Genomic DNA, 19,051 nt, shown 5'->3' with positions numbered 1-19,051 from the left:
GCTGTGAAATTTATTGAGCTATTGTAGAACTCGAGTAGCAAAAGACGTCCAACCACTAACATGTTTTGTGTTTTTGGCTTACAGTGGAACTCTTGAAAATCATGGTGCCAACACTGTTTTTGGCAAATTGTGACTTTGGACACCATGCGGCATAGTGCCTTTTTCTGTTTGCCGTGGGCTTAGTGAGTAGAGCTTCGATATCTGATCCAAGCTGATATGTTGTCATATCAGCTTGGATCAGATATCACATATCAGCACATGTCACCAGTGTGGCTTTCAGGCCATTATGCCAAGTGTTCACCACTCCCCCCTTCTCTTAGTGATTTGTGTGATATGTTGCCAGTCCTGTTTTTTGTTGTATTACACAGATGGAGCTTTGTTTGGCAAGTGAGGCAAATTCATATACATTTACTCTTCCTGCATTCCCATAAGCCTATATAATTCCCTTCAAGGCTTGGGGCAAGCTTTTTGTGACATAGGCTAGTGCTCTATTCTTCCTCCCCCTCATCTTCCTCTTCATCATGTTCTTCCTCCTCCACCCTGTCTAACTGTTTTTTCTCCGTCAGCCCACTCACTGCACATGCCGGAGTAAAACTCAGCAAGCATGTACAGTATCATATCTCATCACATTTGCTGCTACATCTGTGCATGTTTGTTTTTTCTGTCTTTCCTGCCTGAAGGGGGTTGTTTCCTTTTTTTTCTCTACTTGTTGACTGTATTTTTCCAGACTGACACCAGTTGAGCCCTTGCCCTGTCCAAAAAAACAACCCAGCTTACATCTTAAGAATGTAATTTGGCCCCCTGGTAGGCAGCAGAACCCATGCAGGTTTTGGCCAGGGGGGTAGGATTTTGATTTCTTGGTATGTGTGACAGTGAGGATATCAAAGTATAGCAACATGTAGTTGATTTACCAGATAAATTAAACGTGGGCCTGTGTGTGTGAGACTTCTGAAGTCCCATACTTATCTGTTGCACCATGGGTCCCTTTCATGACTTATGCACTTCTGGTTAAAGTCGTATGAAGGGCGCTTCATGCTTACCCAACTCTAGACAACCTATTATGAAAAAAAGCACTTTCATATTTCTCCTTCAACTAACCTGAGGGAGCTTGGTAACATTATTATTCATTGAAACAAACATGTTAGTTTAATTGACTTTGCTTTTTACCAGCCTAAAACATTTTTCACTGAAAGTCATCTGAATGCATTTAGGAAACCATTTGGAACATACAGAGTACTGAATTGTGGGTTCTCCCACCAAAGTAAACTTAAGACTAAAGATTCAATTTAGATATGCTATCTGTATCCAAAACAAAAAACAGAAAATCCAGCACCCTTGTCCCAAGTGCGGTCTCTACAACTTTAGCTATTTCACTTATAACTTTCTTAAAATCTCTGAGCCATTACATCAAAGGATTGTGGTGATGTTTGATGCTGAGCTGCATTCGTGTCATATGGGAATGATCATAGGGACAACTTGGCTCCAAGTAAACACATGGAAATTCTCATCCATTCAGACTCACTTAAAGCTGTCTAACACCGTTACTGAAGCTAAGTTGGCCTCTGTTGCTCAAGTTGCATCACCTTTTCACATTTGACATTTGATATATCTACATTTATGTTTCACAGCAAAACATTCTTGCAGTGTCAGACACCAATGGAAAAATACAGTAAGTAGTTATGTATAGCTGTGGCATTTTGGGAGTTACTCAAAAAATTACTTTTGGTCATTACATTTTGAGATGAACTCCCACTTTGTATTTACCAGATGACAGCTGATGTGAGTAGTATTTAAGCCTGTATCTTATACCATGCCCATATGACGTTAATACATAGTTATACAGAGGTCAGTGAGGCCAGACTGTGCTTTATGTCTGTGGTCAAATTTGTCACATTGGTCAGATGAGGGTATAAACAAATTCAGCAGGGGTTTTTAACTAATTAAGTCACTGAATTCCCTTCCTGACCAAGTCTTAAGGCTCTAGGACCTTCTTTCCATGAGAACATGTCATGTCATTGTTGTTTTTCAGTGAAAAGACTTCACAGCTGCATGTTCCAAAGCAGCATGGACATATCAACACACTTCTGCTTAAAGGTACCAAGTGCAAAGTCAAACTCATATCTGTGTGGCAAAAGAGTACTATGCTTGAAACAGGTTTTTAATGGTTGCATAGCAACTGCCGGAGCCATGACTGACACATAACACTTATATATCTGTCTAGCACTACTAGCTTAAGGAAAAGTGCTGGTGAGCATGGGGTAAGCATTATAGTGCTCCCAAGTAGGATTACCTTGCCACTGCAGGGGTGTCCTGTCTGACACCCCAGGCATTTTAAAATTACACCTGGCCTCAATCCCAGCTTCCCACTTACCTTCAGTTCCGTGGTGCTGCTCTAAGTGCATTCTGGGACCTGCAGTTTACTTTTTTTGGAAAAGTAAGCAGCAGCACATCCCGTGTAGCTGTTGAGAACTCACATATATATACTCCCAGCATGAGTGGAAGGTGACAGTCTTGGGTGACTTACCATGTGTCCCAGTGTTGAGTTAACATGCATAATTCACGTCATTAGTCTACCAATCAGTCACCATCCATTATGTACAGGCACCTCGAGGTTAGAGAGATGGAGGGAAGGCAGAGAACTGCGAGTGTGACTGAAAGAGGAGACAGATCTGGGAAAAAGAAGCAGACAGATGGACAGACAAAAGGCAGAAGGAGAGAGATAAGTATAGGATACTCAATTGCTTTGGTACCTTGATGTAGAACTGGCCTTTCTTTTCTTGCCAACTTCTTGAACACATTGTTTTGGCTAATGGTGAGGCTCATTAACCTTTTCTGGGAAAGGTCTAGCCTCTCTGCAATTTCTTGTCTCCCACACTATTTGCCCTAGTGTTTGTCATTTGCTTCTATGTTTTAGTGTCCATGGAAATAAATCAGATTAAGCCAAATTACAAAGTATTATGTGTTTCAAAATAAAATGAGATAGGCCTGCAGTTCCAAATAAAACATGGCAGTTAATTACCTGATTATGGTGTTTTTGAAGGACAACACTTATGCCAGCTGGATTATCTAAATTTTAGAGATATGGAATGATGAACATTTAGGTAATGATTTTGCCAAATGGCTTGAGAGTGTTTTGGGAGTGAGCTCTTTAAGCTGTGTTGAGTCACGGTTATAGGCCTGTTCATAGGTTGAGTAGTAGACTAATGTACTATTACAGGGGCTGAGTGTATCTCCCTCTCCATTAGTAGTCCTCAGTGCCCATCTTACATAAGACCTAATGCCTCGGTTTGTCTTTCTCACTGTTTACTCTGTGACTCACTCACTGACCCCTCACCCTTTCTGCTCTTCTTATTCTCCCTTCAATTTTTTTTACACCACATTTTCTCTATCTGTTTATCTCTCCTTCCATGTCAGGCCACTCTGCAGTCAAGAGAGTGATGTTTGCTCAGGTCAACACACTGAGTCCCACCCAGCTTAATTCATGTCTGTCGTCTTTGGTCTTGGCTTGCTACAATGGGACCATATGATCACTCTGAATACTGAACACTTTATTCACAATATTAAAGGTACTGTGTTAATATTGGCGAGGCAGCTAATAGTATCCAAACAGACTTTTAAAATTCAAATGATGATGGTGAGGTAGTCCACTTGCCACAGTGGCTGGTAGAGCAGACCAGCTGCTGCAACAGCTGACCAGCATTTGGCTGGAGGGTCATTGTAAGTCGCTCTGGATAAGAGGGTTAGCTCACTAAAATGTTGCTGGAATTTTCCATAGTGGTGTAGCTAAAATACAGTTTTACTGAGATGAGCATCTGTTTTTTGTCATTTCATTTACCAAGGGAACTGGCATAAAGTCAAAATTGTCTGGCCTGCTAAAATTAAAAAGGGTATTTTACCTTTTATTGCTGTAAAGCTCTGGAAAAACACATTTATTCTTTTGTTATTCGGCACAGCATAGATTCATGAATTCTGTATCACTTGATTTGCTCTTAGTTTTTGCAGTATGTATATTTGTATGTATGCTAACATCTTTAAGTGTAATGTAATACTGTAATTATTCCCAATAGGGAAATTTTGTTTTTGCTGGCTGCCATCCACAGGCAGGTCAGACCCCAACCACAGAACAGCACTCTGGAGCGTGTAGGGATTCAGTGTCTTGCTCAAGAACACTTCAGCAGGGTGAATGCTTTCCTCAATTACTGACACAAGGGTGATACTGGCATGGTAACTCTGTTTTTTACGTTTGGGCAACTGCATTTTTTCTCTCCAATATCCCATGTCTAAAAGACATTGACCACATTTGTCCAGTGTCTTTATGCTCTCATGAGAGTCTGTATATTAGTAGGTACTGTGTAGGGCAGTAGTTTGATGTAGGCCTGGAGAATAAGGAAGATACAGGGTTTCAGCTTTCTTTCAAACAGGATTCCTTTCTTTTTCTAGCTTTCATTAGCTCACTTGCTCTCTCTCTCTCACTAACACAGGGATTGTAATTATACCAGTGTATATAACAAAGCAGCTATTGTGTGTGTGTCAGCCCAATGTGTCATTCCCTCTGGCAGTACCCCCTGTCCTGAGGCCTGAACTAACCTGTGGTAATCTTGTCCCCAAAACTGCATATAAGCCCTTCCATCCCTTCCTTCTGAGCTCCCAAAATGACCTTCAATCCTCCAGTCCAATTCTGAGCTCTTAAAAACCCCTCATCTAAGATCCATCCAATAAACCTGGAAACACTATAGTCCCAGTTACTCCCTAAAAATGGGCTCATAGCCTGGTTACAGGTTTCGCCGCCATTCACACTTGGTTTGGGTTGTTCACAAAATAACTAAAAGTGAGACAAAAATGTTTGTGTTGACATTGGTACAAAACAGCACTAAATAGTTAAGTGAATTAATGTTAGTTTTGGATGATCTTGTGAGGCAGTGGTGGCAAGGTGGCCTAGTAGTGTCTAGAAAGGTCATCGCACAACCTTGAAACTCAGTTGCTTCAAGCAACAACCATGGGTTACTCAATAACACATTGTAACTCTAGTCACTTGGTGTTAGTCTTTGTAAGCAACTTAATACCTGATATGTAAATCTAAGTTTGCCAGTATGATAAAGTATCCCTCACCAATATGAGTTTCTCTGGGTAAGAGTGATAAAAGATATAAGACTTATCCGCTCATCTGTAGTTTTGTGTTGCATTAGTTAGAAACTGTTATCATTTTAAAGAACTTGAAGCAAGGCTTACCCCGGCTTTTGAAAAACATTACTTTCAGCAGTAACAGTCTGCCTTTGTGCCTTCCTTTCTGGGGTTGAGTATGATTTTAGGTTTTTCATATTCTGATGCTAGAAATTTAATATTGATACAGACAGTCATATTCATAAGAAAGCTTGTTTCTTGCGAATATGATTAGGAAAAAAATGTGCCATCTTCTTTCAGAATACAATCACATCACATTGTACCGATTTCCTTCACAACACATCAACTATGAGAGAATTTAAGCTCCTACTGTAAGAATCCAACACTTTAACACTTTTTAATACCTTTTGATACTGCTTAATCACTTTTTCAATGCTCACCCCTAATGGACTTAATAAGTGGGCTCTGTGCCACAGCCATCTTGGGCCAGCAGGGGCGAAGCTTAGCTTTGGTTGTGATACCAACGACCCAGGAGCCCAATCTGTAGAACAATTGACAATTAAACAAGAAAACAGAGGGAGGAGAAAAGGAGAGAGGGAGGAAAAAAATGAAAGGAAGGCAAACAATTCATTGCATTGTGTCTGGTGATGCATGGTTGGACCAGTTTGGGCTGGATTGGAATAAAGTAGAGGCCAAAAAAGAGGCAGAGGGAGAAGAGGTAGCCTATAAAATGATCAGACCATGAACAACTAGGTCCCTTCAATACATACACTCCTTTCAAGAAGACACCCCAGCTTTAAAACACACCCCACACATCTGTGGCCATGCTGAAGAAGAAGAAAGATGGTGAGAGTAGTGAACCAGCTGTGAAAAAGGTAAGCAGAGTGGACAGGAGGAAGACAGAGTGAAGGGAATGAGTTTGGCTTTGTTGGAATGTTATGACAATATAGTATCTGAAGGTTGAGGATATCTGTTGTTCATGGTTTTTATACTGGCTGAAATGGCCGGGAGAAAATCACCAGCCATCACCAAAATGCACCAACAATTGGGTGGCAACTGGTGTTGAAAGTAAAGGTAAGCAAATAGTAGGGATTGGCAAACACAATAAATGTGTTTGCTTTGCATTTTTACAGTTTCAACATCAGGGAAAGTGTTTCCTTGCTTTCCTCTGTGTAATGGTTCACTGTTTGAGAGCTGTAATATTTGAGATTTGTGGTTCGCTGTGGACTTTCGCCTTTACAAGCCTATTTAGAAATGTTTCAGTATGTCACTTCCCAGCTCACCATATTGTTGCTCGGTAATGCTGAAGTGAGAGAGAAAAAAAGAGGACCATTGAATTATGTGTTTTTGTTAGACCTTTTATTATTATAACTCAAGGCTCTCTCTGATTGGGCAGGTTGCCATTTGTCATTTGTTGAAGGTCTTTGTGTGTGTGTGTGTGTGTGTGTGTGTGTGTGTGTGTGTGTGTGTGTGTGTGTGTGTGTGTGTGTGTGTGTGTGTGTGTGTGTGTGTGTGTGTGTGTGTGTGTGTGTGTGTGTGTGTGTGTGTGTGTTCGCGCGCGCGCAAGCGTGCACATGCATCTGTGTGTGTGTGTGTGTGTGTGTGTGTGCACTATGAAAATGAATCAGAGACTAAAAGCTGTAACAATGCCACGGCACTCATTCACCTTCACAGCTTCCGGGTGTCAGCTTATCGTACACACACACACGTACATATACTGAATGTGTATGTTTTTCAGCATTTTATCAATGTTAACTCTGTTTATGCTCAGAATCTCATTTATCTGTATGAAAGGCTGAATACATTTCCCCTGACAAACTTGTTTGCCCGTCAAGGACTGTTCTTGACATGGGAACGATAGAGAAGGAAAATGAAAAGGAATGGCATTCATTCTGTTCCTTTTTCAGATCTTAAAAGCTTTTCAGTCTCTCTGTCAGAATGGCGTCACATTGGCAAAATCTTTTGCACATCTTAACAAAATTATTTCTCTAATTTCGCGGTGTTGCAACTACTTAAAACTTAGAGCTCCCTCTCAGCCAGAGATTATAAAACACTACTAAACTTTTTGATGAATGTTTTATCATTCGTCACTCACTGCTTCCTTTCTCTTATTAGCATGCTTGTTTTGGATGTTTGTCTTTGCTGCCTTGTTTTATGGTAGGAATAAGTCAGCTGTTAATTCTGTTAATTTCACAGCTGCATGAATTATTATCGAGGCTTTAGCAGCTAGCAGGCTATTGATAATGATAATATGGCGGGGAGATAATCAGAGTGATAGAGTGGCTTGCGTGGATAGTCAGTTTTAGGCCTGGATAGCAACAACGACGAATGACCTAATCCCCCCTCCCGTCCTGCAGAACTGGGATGAACTGTTGTACCTTGTGTCAGCTGCATGGCCTTGATGTGGCTTGATAATAGCGTCATTGTCTCTGTTATCTTTTAAAGTCAGGCTGAACTCAAAGCTGGCCTTCATTTCTTGGAGACCATGATGTACTTGTTTCATCTTGTGTTTTTATTATCCCATTTTTTATCTTTTTTTTTTTTTTTTTTTGCATCCTTTGTTTTCAGTTACGCGATTTGCTCTGTAAGCAGCGCCCTGCACATAAACCTGATGTGACTCTAAAAGCATTGCTGTCCGGGAAGGCACAGTGTGGTCATTTCAGATTTATAGCCCCATTACAGAACAGCTAGTTTAATTTAATGCTAAAACCGAATGAGAAATTGAAAACATGACTGTATAACCAGACTTAGCCAGCCAAAGCAAAGCAGTTAAGCCGCGTAACTTCATTTTTTTTTTGTTTCCCATTATTTAGGCCAGGTGAGGAGGCAAGTTTACATGTGGTTTTTGGTTGATGTTTTCATTCAGATTCATGAGTGCATATAATATGGGTGGCCCCAATGTGAATCAAATGCGTAACTGTTACACTATTAAGGCCAAGTAATGAGCCACACAGGACCACCAAATAAATCAGCTTGCTTTACTCAGCCTGGAATACACTGAGGTTAAACACCGTGTGTGCATGTGTGTGTTTGTGTATGCTGAATTCTGATCTCTTTCCTCCTGTTTCTCTCCTAGCAGATCCAGTTTGCAGACCAGAAGCAGGAGTTCAACAAGCGTCCCACCAAGATCGGCCGACGTTCACTGTCCCGCTCCATCTCCCAGTCCTCCACAGACAGCTACAGCTCAGGTAAACACACACACATACTGTCAAGCACAAACACACACACACACACGTTCTTCCAAGCCTCCACAGACAGCTACACTCTCTTGCCTTCATTTCCATTTCTATTACACATGTAGATACACACATGCACTCGTTCAATCCTCTACTTATCAGCCCTGCCAGTGGATACGACATGCTCCCATTACAAAGGTTTTAGGACTCCAAAAAGGATGTTTTTTTTTCCCTTTAGTTGTGTTTGGGAGCCTTTAAAGTGTTCCACCTGGAGGGAGTGCTGGGATTAAGATAAAATGGCGTGAAAAGTTATTTTGCTCTGCCTTTCGTCTTTCTCTCTTTGTCTCTCTTGCTCAATTAGACATTTGGTCGTACTCCCCTCACTGCCTCTGTGTGTGTCTCTCCCCGTCACTCTCATTCTCACACTCTCACACTGGGGTTCGTGTGAAATTGCAGGCTCAGTGTCAGAGGATTAGAGGCTGGTGGTCTGTTGGAGGGGGGAGCAAGAGGTGAGGGGTGTTGGTGATGAGGTGGAAAGCATATGGAATGAAAGGCCTGCTCCATACACACACTAGTTTCTTTCTTTCTTTTTTTGGATGACTGCAGTCCCATTCGTGACTACAGCAGCAATAGACAGGAAGGGCTATGGGAAAAATATCTAATAGCCTGTCATAGACGATATTTGAAGTCTCTGGAGCTCCTGTACATCAGTATTTCCTTGCTGACCTGCTGTATATTTCTTCAGATTTTTTTTAAAAACTTCATTCATCGAAGAGAGATTTTTGCTGAGTCAGTGTAGTGTTTTTCAACAAAGCCCTGCTTCACATTCCCACTTTTATACATTCCTGTTCCACTGGAGCCATTTTTAGAGTGAAGTGCCTTGCGTGAAGGTCATCGATAAGCTACTGCTGTCTCCCACATGAGGCAAAGATCAGAAGAAATATTTGACTTTCATTAGTATTTTGAGGTAGCAAGAAGAGCATCAAGATTGGGGATCAAACTGTGATACGGATAATCCTGTTCTCCTATTCTGACCTTGCTTCCTTTCCTCACCATTAATCTATTTGCCTTTACTCCTCTACTTGTCAACACCACTTCAAAAGCACATATATTCAGTGAAGGTTTATGTAACCAGCTTTTCAATTTTGAATGCTGTCTGGACTTCATGCTCTGTGTCATGGTCATTAATTGACCACAGCTCTGCCAGTGACCCCATTAACATGATGATGAAATAATCTGTATTTGCTGCTGCTTTAATAGTACCACTACTAGTGTCTGATAAACACTGAAAATGATGGACAGACAGATGGATGACAGATGGATGTTAGGTCACTATAGTGAATGTTGCATGGTTCCCTGAGGACAAGCGTGTGAAGAAAGTTGCACAAGTGTTCCCACTTGAAAATGAAATATTATATTGAAAGAACAGAGGAAACATGTTGGTCTTGTGACCTCCTGTGTGCATTTTGTAGGCCACCTCATGTTCTACTAGGCATTCTTCACCCATCAGTCAATTGTGCAAATTATCTCTCTACCTCCCAAGAAGCTTCCTCTTTTATGTGTCTGATTGCAGCTGAAATACTAAATCCTTAATTCATTTGCTATATATGGTGATCATGATGTTTTCTCTTATTAGTCTACATTTGGATGTCTCAATGATTGGACAAGCAATATTACTTTTCTGCTCATTTTGCATCTCATATCACCATCCTAACTAACCTCAATAACACGTTCTATTGCAAGTGAAATGAAATGTTTCAGTAATGTTTATGACTATATATTTTTTTGGAAACTTCTCCTTCTGCCCGCCTTCCTCCTCCATCTCAGTTGATTCCCTGTCTTGTCTATAATCCCCTCAGCAACCTGGCTGTGATTTCTCTGATAGTTCCCACAGACCAGAGGACACACTGGACACATCATTAAGCCTGATTTTCCCCCCTCTAAGACCACTTTTGGTACTGATTTTTCTTCTTAAGCAGGTGATGGAGTTCTGTTAAAGCAGAGCAGTTTAATTTCACAATGACTTGGTGATAAGTCTGACAATTGCTCATGAATTTCCTGGGTAAATATGAGTAAGTAGTAATGTTCAGTTCCCACACATGTGACAGGATCTTTCTACACCAACTGCATACATCAAAACTGAAAGACTTGAATTTCCAAATGCTGTCAAGCAGTTTGAGCCTGGAGTTTTAAAGCAGAGAATCTTATCATCCAGTCCTAGGACCGTCTTATCAGCTTTGAATCATTGTACAGGTATGATATTTTAGAGCAGTGTAAAATTCTTCCGTGCTTGAATAGGACATAAAATGAACTGTCTTACCTTTGGTTTCGGATACATGCGGGACTGCCAAGAGGATTTGAGTGTTAGAGGACTTTTCCCCTACCGGCACACTATCTTTGCCTGGCAATGTCCCAACATCCAGTACAAGTTTCAGTACATCCGCCCCTGTAACCTCTGAGACCTCCTCCTCTCACATGCTCTCCCTCTTTCTTTCTGTCATTATGGAGGAGGGGGAGGGGGGACTTCAAAAGCAGCTTTTTTCTAACAGATGGAATCATGGATTATAATGTTTTTTGACTACATAAGCCATGCCTTTCCCATACCGGGGCACAGTACAGTATGTTCAGTTATTTTTCACTTATTTTTTCAGTATAGTTACACTACAAATGTGAAGGGAAGGCAGCCAGACATATCTAGTCCTAGTCACTAGTGTGCCTGCTCTATGCAAACAAGACCACACCTGCTTCCAATGAAGAACTAAAGCGTGCCAATGCTATACGGTGTCAGTAGGAGGCCCATTTCAGGTACTGTACAAAACTGGTGCCACCTAGAAACTCTGTTAGTCTGTTCAGAATTAAATACTTGAGCAATATTGTGTCTGAGTGGATAGGAAGAAGGTTGTGTTGTGTGGTATCTCCTTGGTGTGTTTGCTAATATATGCAGTGGATAATATTATTTCTTTCTATCAGTTGTGTTGTATACTGAAGTCTATCAAATGTTTGCTTGGTGCGTGCGACTGTGTGCATGCGTTATCACTCGTTTGTACAGTTATATACCATATTTGCTCTGTGTGTTCTGTAATCTCTAAATGGAGACAGGCTGCAATTTCACTCTTGCAGGGAAAGGTTTTGCAGACAACTTTCTATAAAAGTAAATTTGGTGCTATGCAGGATCCATGGCTTACTAAAATGAAATTGCATTTTGGAGAAAATCTCTTATTTTATTCAAACTGACAAACCCTGAGCATGGTTATCTCCTTGTGTCTGTATTGCAGTTTCAAATCTTTAAACCCTGAAAATGAAGTCTGAATGAAGAAGCTTTCCACATGTGCTTCAAGTCATGTTACAATATCCAGCAAAAACAACTGGAACATGATTTTTTTTTTTTTTTTTTTTTGGTCAGTGTTGTATAACCTCTGTATGTGTGCAACAATGCTCTAACGTATACTGACAATGCCTGTGTTGTATATGTTTGCAGCGGCATCGTACACGGACAGCTCTGATGATGAGACGTCTCCCCGAGATAAACAGCAGAAGAACTCCAAGGGCAATGGGGACTTCTGCATCAAAAACATCAAACAGGCCGACTTCGGACGCAGAGAGATCGAGATCGCTGAGCAAGGTGCGTGGGATTGTGTGGCTGTGTGTCCATGTGGAGACACATCTATCAACGAGGAGTGGAAATAAGCAAAATTATTCAGCGATGACACTGATGCAAAACATTTCATCATTCCCAAATCATTGCTGAAGATTAGAAATTAAGTTGTAAAGAATGTGCATTGGACAAATTGCACATAAATTGCACATAATTGCACATAAATAATGTAATATTACAAACAAGGAAAGCAGTCACTTAATATGGTAACATTTTGGTTTGCAGGTCATTATTGTCCAACTAAATGGATTATTAACAATGACATGCTCTACTTTCATACTGACAGTATTTCATTTGGAATGGGCTAGTCTGTTCTGTTTGACAGGGTTAGATAAGACATTTTCATTCTAACTATGTTATGAAATATTGGACTCCATGTGAACCCTAAAAAGGGCCAACTTCAAGGCAAGTGGATGAATACAATTCAACTGAAGGTCCTCACAGCTATAGCAGTACTAATGTGTGTGATGCATGTATGATGTGTGTGTGTGTGTGTGTGTGGTGCTGACATGCCCCCTGCCTGATCCTCCACACTGCTGGGTGGCCATATGTCCTCTGCCACTGAAGGTGACGGCAGTGTAATAAGCCAACACATTAACACACACACACACACACACACATTATGAACCATTCACAAAATATACAGGCAGCCCCAGCTGAAGCCTCCGGGCTACGCACACAGACACACTCACAATACTCTGTCCTAGTATTATTAACTGTGTGTGTGTGTGTGTGTGTTTCCCTCCCCCCTCTCCAGAGATGCCAGCGCTGATGGCTCTGAGGAAGCGAGCCCAGGGGGAGAAGCCCCTCGCTGGGGCCAAGGTGGTTGGCTGCACCCATATCACTGCCCAGACTGCTGTGAGTAGGAACGCTCTCACACACACACACACACACACACACACACACACACACACACACACACACACACACACACACACACACACACACACACACAGATTCACTGCCAATATACATTCTAATAACTACTCCAATAGGAGCCACAGCTATAAAAGCAGCCAAACCTGACCTTTGCTGTATGTTTTTCCTGAAATGATGCTTGAATAAGAGTGTTCACACAGACTACATCATGTATTGTTTGCTGCAGCTGTCAAACCTGATATTCTCCCCTCTCCTCAGGTGCTGATGGAGACTCTCTCAGCATTGGGGGCTCAGTGCAGATGGGCAGCCTGCAACATCTATTCCACCCAGAACGAAGTGGCAGCTGCATTGGCAGAGGGAGGTGAGTCTGTATGTGTGTGTGTGTGTGTGTGTGTGTGTGTGTGTGTGTGTGTGTGTGTGTGTGCTTGCTAGTGTGCATGTGTGTATTTCAATGTGACACCTGCCCTTCTCTCCTTTCTCTCTCACACCTTTTAGATGATAAGCTCAGCTCATCTCTGCCCTGTCTGACTCACTGTCCTCATGCTCTGCTCTGTCTCCTTCTTGCTTTCTTTTGTTCCCTCTCTGTATATTTCTCATGCTTCCCGTCTCTCTCCAGGTTTCAGTGTGTTTGCGTGGAAGGGTGAGTCAGAGGATGACTTCTGGTGGTGCATCGATCGCTGTGTCAACCTGGAGGGCTGGCAGCCCAACATGGTAGTGTACCTACATCCTAAATAAAGCATGCTAAAGGGCAGGAAACAAGATTTATACGTCCTGCGGTGACAGTGGCTGCTATATACCAGAATCAATACTTCAGCTGACAAAAATTAAGTGGAACACCTGTTTCTAACTTTTGGATTCAGATTTTGCTCAGGAAAAGGAGATCTAAAACCTATTAATTGGTACATTGTACAAAACACTGTTAGTCAAACAAACATTGATTGGATTGATACATAAGAAATAAGCCATCTAAAAACTTTATAGAATGGATATGAAAATATTTTGTGGGAAAAGGATTTCCTTCCTTTGAATTTTGAGAAACAAACACTTCCTGAGTTGGCTGAATGGGAAAATGTTTTGTCCCACCCTGGAAATAATCTACATGTATCATATTGCTTTTCAAGTACTGAACAGGTTCTGTGTCTTTCTCTCTTTCTCTTTCTCTCTTCCTGTCGGCCAGATCCTGGATGATGGTGGAGATCTGACTCACTGGATCTATAAGAAATACCCCAACATGTTCAAGAAGATCAAGGGCATTGTAGAGGAGAGTGTTACTGGTGTGCACAGGTGGGGATTAGACACACACACACACACACACACACATACACACATACTTTCTCTCTCCCTCTCTCTGTCTGTCTCTCTTCTCTCAGTAGTTCTGCAAACTAATGTTTCGGGTAAAGCTCTGAAATATTACACTTTTTACTTGATGAAGCCAGTTCTCAGTGTCTTAACCCAGAGAATGTAGTCTCTCTGTTGTTCTCTCTCTCTCTCTTACACACACACGCTATTTCTGATATGGTGATGTTGCCACCTAGTGGTGAAAATGTGTTCCAGCAAGAGACAGATTATACATGTACAGCGCTGCTTGAGCATGCTATGCATCTTGTCACATGCTGCCATTGTACACTTTGTGCAAACATGTGGAATATTTCTATATCATGGGTGGATAGATTTCTGAAAATTTCCAAAATACAGTTTGTCTTTGTGAATCAATTTTATATCATTTTGCAAAACAGTGATGCTTCCAAACTGCTTTGTCAGCACTTTACAGACAAAGTTTTATTATGTTATAACTTCTGTTCTGTTCACACAGCACGACTAACTTTTCTATGCAATCTTATGTGTATGCATGCATGTGTGCGTGTGTGCATATATTTAGGTTGTACCAGCTGTCGAAGGCAGGGAAGCTGTGTGTTCCAGCCATGAACGTCAACGACTCAGTGACCAAGCAGAAGTTTGACAACCTTTATTGCTGCAGGGAGTCCATCTTGGATGGGTAAAAAAATAAATAAATAAAAACAGATTATTTGTGAACTTTTACTGTTTTTAAGTAATTGGTTCAAGACAGATGCTTGCTTTAATAATATTAAATTTTACCTTTCTACCAACAAACATGCTGAATGTTCTGTGAAGCCGTCATGGTTTTCAATGGTAGAATTTCAGTTTGTAATGTATTTTTTGTATTTTTGTAATGTGGCATATGGTGGTTAGCTGGGTTGTCTTAATAGCCATGAATAACTCCTTAGATCAGCTGCTGTTCATCTTGAAGTGGCATGATTGTCAGTCTGAAAATAATTATCAAATAACGTAACTGAACTGTTGTCCTTTCTCCCTGTAGCCTGAAGAGAACCACTGACGTCATGTTTGGAGGCAAGCAGGTAGTGGTGTGCGGATACGGAGAGGTAAGACAGATAAATTCTCACACACACACACGCACAAAAACACACAGACAATGCCTATTCACTGAGTGTACAAAGTAATAGACCCATCTCCTTCCTTGAAATATACTTATCAGATAAATGCAGGTGAAAACTGTGATACTGTATTGATTTTATCTAATGGATCCACTTTAAGGAGAGCTGTAGGTGTAGGTGAGGATCCAGGATAAATACTATCCGCCTCAAGGCAGTTAAGAGACAGTGTTATTCAGTATTCAGTGGATAGTCTAACAATGTTGCTATTTGGCTGTTAATGTGCTTTTGATCACCTTTGTATTAATATAGAGGGGGCACTAGAGATCTTTGTGCACTTAAAAAATATTTTTGTGCTATATTTCCACTCCTTTGTTCAGTGCTGTACACCAACTAAGCCGTGTGTTTAGTTTTCCAAGACATCACTGTGCCATATGTTTCAGTTGCTGCAGTGGAAAGCAAACCCCTAACCACAGAAGAGATGGAGCTATTCTCTACCTACTGAGCCACTCAGCCGCAGTGTTGATGTGTCATCATGTGAACTGACACCAGGTCCCCTGTGCTTGCTGATTTATTTTTATCTGGCATATCTCTATCCACAGGTGGGGAAGGGCTGCTGTGCTGCCCTCAAAGCCATGGGCTCCATCGTCTACGTCACAGAGATCGACCCAATCTGTGCTCTGCAGGCCTGGTAAGACAGCCAGTCACTGTGACCACATGTGGATAAGCAGCTTGTCGACCACCTATGGCTTGCTGCTGCAGTTATGAGTCAGAACCAAAGAAATTTCTTGGTGTAATGCTCCTTTTTTTTTTCTCCCCACCTTGCGCCATTCACAGCATGGACGGCTTCAGGCTGGTGAAGCTGAACGAAGTCATCAGACAAGTGGACATTGTCATCACTTGCACAGGTAGAAGTTCACTCTGCCTCCATCTTGCCATTTAGGTCTCTCTGTCTTAATTCAAATTTCGCCATGGTGACAGCTCTGTCCCACAGTGTCTTTTTCTCTTTCAGTCACACTCACCTTTGGCTGGTGAGCCTGAAATTGATACATGATTTTCTTTAAGAATCATTCTTTAAGTAATCTCCTTACAACAGCTGTACAGGAATTTGACTGTGGTGGAGGGATATAATCCATACCTAACCGCGTAGCAGAAATATATAAAGGCAATTACAGCACAGGGAGTACAGTATTCACACTCTGCACAAGGAAGGTGCAAGACATGCACTAGACAGCAGACTATACAAATCACTCCGTCATTCTGTGCCAGTGTGTGCCAGAGCATGACTGGACAGATATTCTAGTCATGGTAGCAGTTATTAATGCAGTTCTCCAGCTCAGCAGCTCCGGAGCTGTCCTGAACTGTTAATTCGAGCTGAGATTTGGCTGTCTCCCTGCTTCATTACCTGATGTTGCCAGACAGGCCTGAAACAGCAGGCTGTGTTCAGCAGGAGACGGTAATTGAACGGGAAAGATAATAAGGAGATAAATGCTATTTGTATGAGACTTCTCTTAATAAAGTCACAGTGCTCTTAAATAAATGGTACAAGAGAAACATTAGCTGAAATAAAGGGGGGGGGGGGGGGGGGGGGGGGGGGGGGGGGGGCGCAAACAGCTGTTATTATTAGTATAATATTAGAATCATGTTTTTACTCCCAAATAAAATATGATATGATGAGGTTTTTATCTGTACAGTGTTGAGATAGCAGGCATGAAATCTTTAACATCGCATGAAGCATAACTGGTAGAGAGAGAATCCCTCAAAATTTGCATTTTTCTCCCCATTTACAAAAGTCAAACTCCTATATAAACATCTGTGGTTTATGAATCCATTAGTTTTGATCAAAATAATGGAAAGTAATGGAAAACTTTCGTTATAAACTCAGAGCAGAGACGTTTACACGCCCATACACACATGTATGGGCTATTGCTCGCGCTGACTCGTTAACAGAACTATTTAATATAAGCCAGCAACAAACGGTTTGGTGAACCTCACTGGCGTTCTTTTTGTTCTGTCTTTCTTTCTTTCTTTGACACTGTCTCATGCTTTATGTCTTGCTGCCTTGTGTTTCTTACGGTATTTCTGTGGTTTGCTGTCTCTCATTCCATCTCTCTCTCTCTCTCTCTCTCTCTCTCTCTCCCTCTCCCCCTCTGTCTGTCTCTCTCCTCACTCCGATATAACTTCTCTTCTTCTCTCCCCTCTTCTCCTCAGGCAATAAGAACGTGGTGGTGAGAGAGTACCTGGACCGTATGAAGAATGGCTGCATTGTTTGCAACATGGGACACTCCAACACTGAGATCGATGTGGTCAGTAACCGCACAAACTAATAACCTGTGTGTGTGTTGCCATGACAGTCACTGACTGCGTGATTGACAGTCACCTTGCCTTTCAGGGTTGACCATGGGCATTGATTGATTACTGTTGTCATGGTGACTGACGACATAGCCTGTGATGATGGTGCAGTTGTGAATGGCCAAAGCATTTTACAGGTTCAGTGGTCAGCCTAAGTATCAAACCAGAAATAAAGAGCCTGGTTGACCGGTTAGGCTAAGTTATGGTACAGATTTGCATTTACTCCATATTTGTTAAGACCAGAGCAGGCACATCATTTTAACTATTTAATTGTTTCATCCAACAACTACATTTATCAAATGAGAAAGGGCCGCTTAAAGAAGGTTTGGTATCTGCCAGTGTGGCTGATACACTGTTCCTTTCCAAATCCAATTTTGACTCTTGTAACATAGATCCATACTTTGACATCAGTGTCAGACAAGCTTCATTTGTAAGCAAAAATAAACAGACAAGAGACAACCACACTGAACCATTTTCTCTAAGCATTCAGCTGAGGTGTTTCACTGTAACACACAGGGAATAAGGTTAAATTATCAAAATTATAAGCAACCAGCAACACGGTATGCAAAGATCAAGACCTTTGTGTGCCTGTTCCCATTAACAATGACAATGTATGGCAGTAGGATAGTATATTATAGTGTAAGGTGTGTGGAGGAAAAATCAAGAACCAAAGAGAGAGAGAGAACAGACTTCTTTTTTTCCTTTTAGAGAGAAAAGAGATGAGAAATTATTCATTGGGGAGAGGAACTTCTGAAAGGTTACTGGAAAAGAGCAAGTATGCTCAGTTGACTTTCCATGGTAAAGGTTAAAAAACGTCCAAAAGTCAGTCTGTTTAGTTAGAATGGGAATGGGTCTGGAGCCAGGAGGGTGAAGAATGAGGCCTCCCCTCAGTTTTGGATTAGCTTTGGGTAGTTTAAAAGAACAAATGAAGACACTTATAACAGAGCAAGGGGGGAAAAGAAATGCCATTTGTGCAGCTGCACCAACAGGAAGAAAAATGAAAATGACAGAGACACAAGTGAATTTGAGACTAGTGACGTCTAAACCTAACCAGCAGTTCAGCACAAATTCAGAACTAACAAGTCAGGGATGTTAAAAATGATGATGATAATGTTATTGTTTATGACGATGTTGTGCTCCTATAGGCCAGTCTGCGGACCCCGGAGCTTACCTGGGAGAGAGTGCGCTCTCAGGTGGACCATGTCATCTGGCCTGACGGCAAGAGGATAGTCCTACTGGCTGAGGTACACACACATTTACACACACATTTATTCAGAGAAGGACTATAACGGTGGAACTTTAAATTCCTAAATTATGGATTGTGCTGTTAGTTAGGCATGCAACGGTTAAAGCCACAATACCCTAACAATACATGCAACCAGCTGTACACAAACACTCACAGCATTGCCCACGAAAAAACACACAGGGTTCCTACACAGAGCAGGATTTTATTATTT

General features: G+C 41.5%; 1 protein-coding gene across 5 annotated transcripts in view; it reads left to right on the top strand.

The window, feature by feature from the left end:
• ahcyl2b (adenosylhomocysteinase like 2b) overlaps window positions 1–19,051 on the top strand; it is a 51,935-nt gene that overhangs the window by 24,402 nt on the left and 8,482 nt on the right. Inside the window, exons 1-13 of one of the 5 annotated variants that reach the window (XM_030045408.1) lie at window positions 5,868–5,996; window positions 8,201–8,309; window positions 11,776–11,919; window positions 12,710–12,810; window positions 13,090–13,192; window positions 13,448–13,542; window positions 14,009–14,115; window positions 14,711–14,827; window positions 15,170–15,233; window positions 15,845–15,933; window positions 16,080–16,150; window positions 17,454–17,548; window positions 18,740–18,838. In XM_030045408.1, coding sequence (XP_029901268.1) covers window positions 5,946–5,996; window positions 8,201–8,309; window positions 11,776–11,919; window positions 12,710–12,810; window positions 13,090–13,192; window positions 13,448–13,542; window positions 14,009–14,115; window positions 14,711–14,827; window positions 15,170–15,233; window positions 15,845–15,933; window positions 16,080–16,150; window positions 17,454–17,548; window positions 18,740–18,838 — 1,245 coding nt within the window. In that variant the 5' untranslated portion in view covers window positions 5,868–5,945. Of the gene's footprint in view, window positions 1–5,867; window positions 5,997–8,197; window positions 8,310–10,863; window positions 11,103–11,775; window positions 11,920–12,709; window positions 12,811–13,089; window positions 13,193–13,447; window positions 13,543–14,008; window positions 14,116–14,710; window positions 14,828–15,169; window positions 15,234–15,844; window positions 15,934–16,079; window positions 16,151–17,453; window positions 17,549–18,739; window positions 18,839–19,051 lie in introns of those variants that run through there. The other 4 variants (XM_030045407.1, XM_030045405.1, XM_030045406.1 and 1 more) reach the window with 4 other exon arrangements.

Source organism: Myripristis murdjan, chromosome 23 (assembly GCF_902150065.1).
Source record: "Myripristis murdjan chromosome 23, fMyrMur1.1, whole genome shotgun sequence".
Lineage (NCBI taxonomy): Eukaryota > Metazoa > Chordata > Actinopteri > Holocentriformes > Holocentridae > Myripristis > Myripristis murdjan.
The sequence above is the reverse complement of the archived record's forward strand: the minus strand, read 5'-3'. Positions and strand labels throughout refer to the sequence as shown.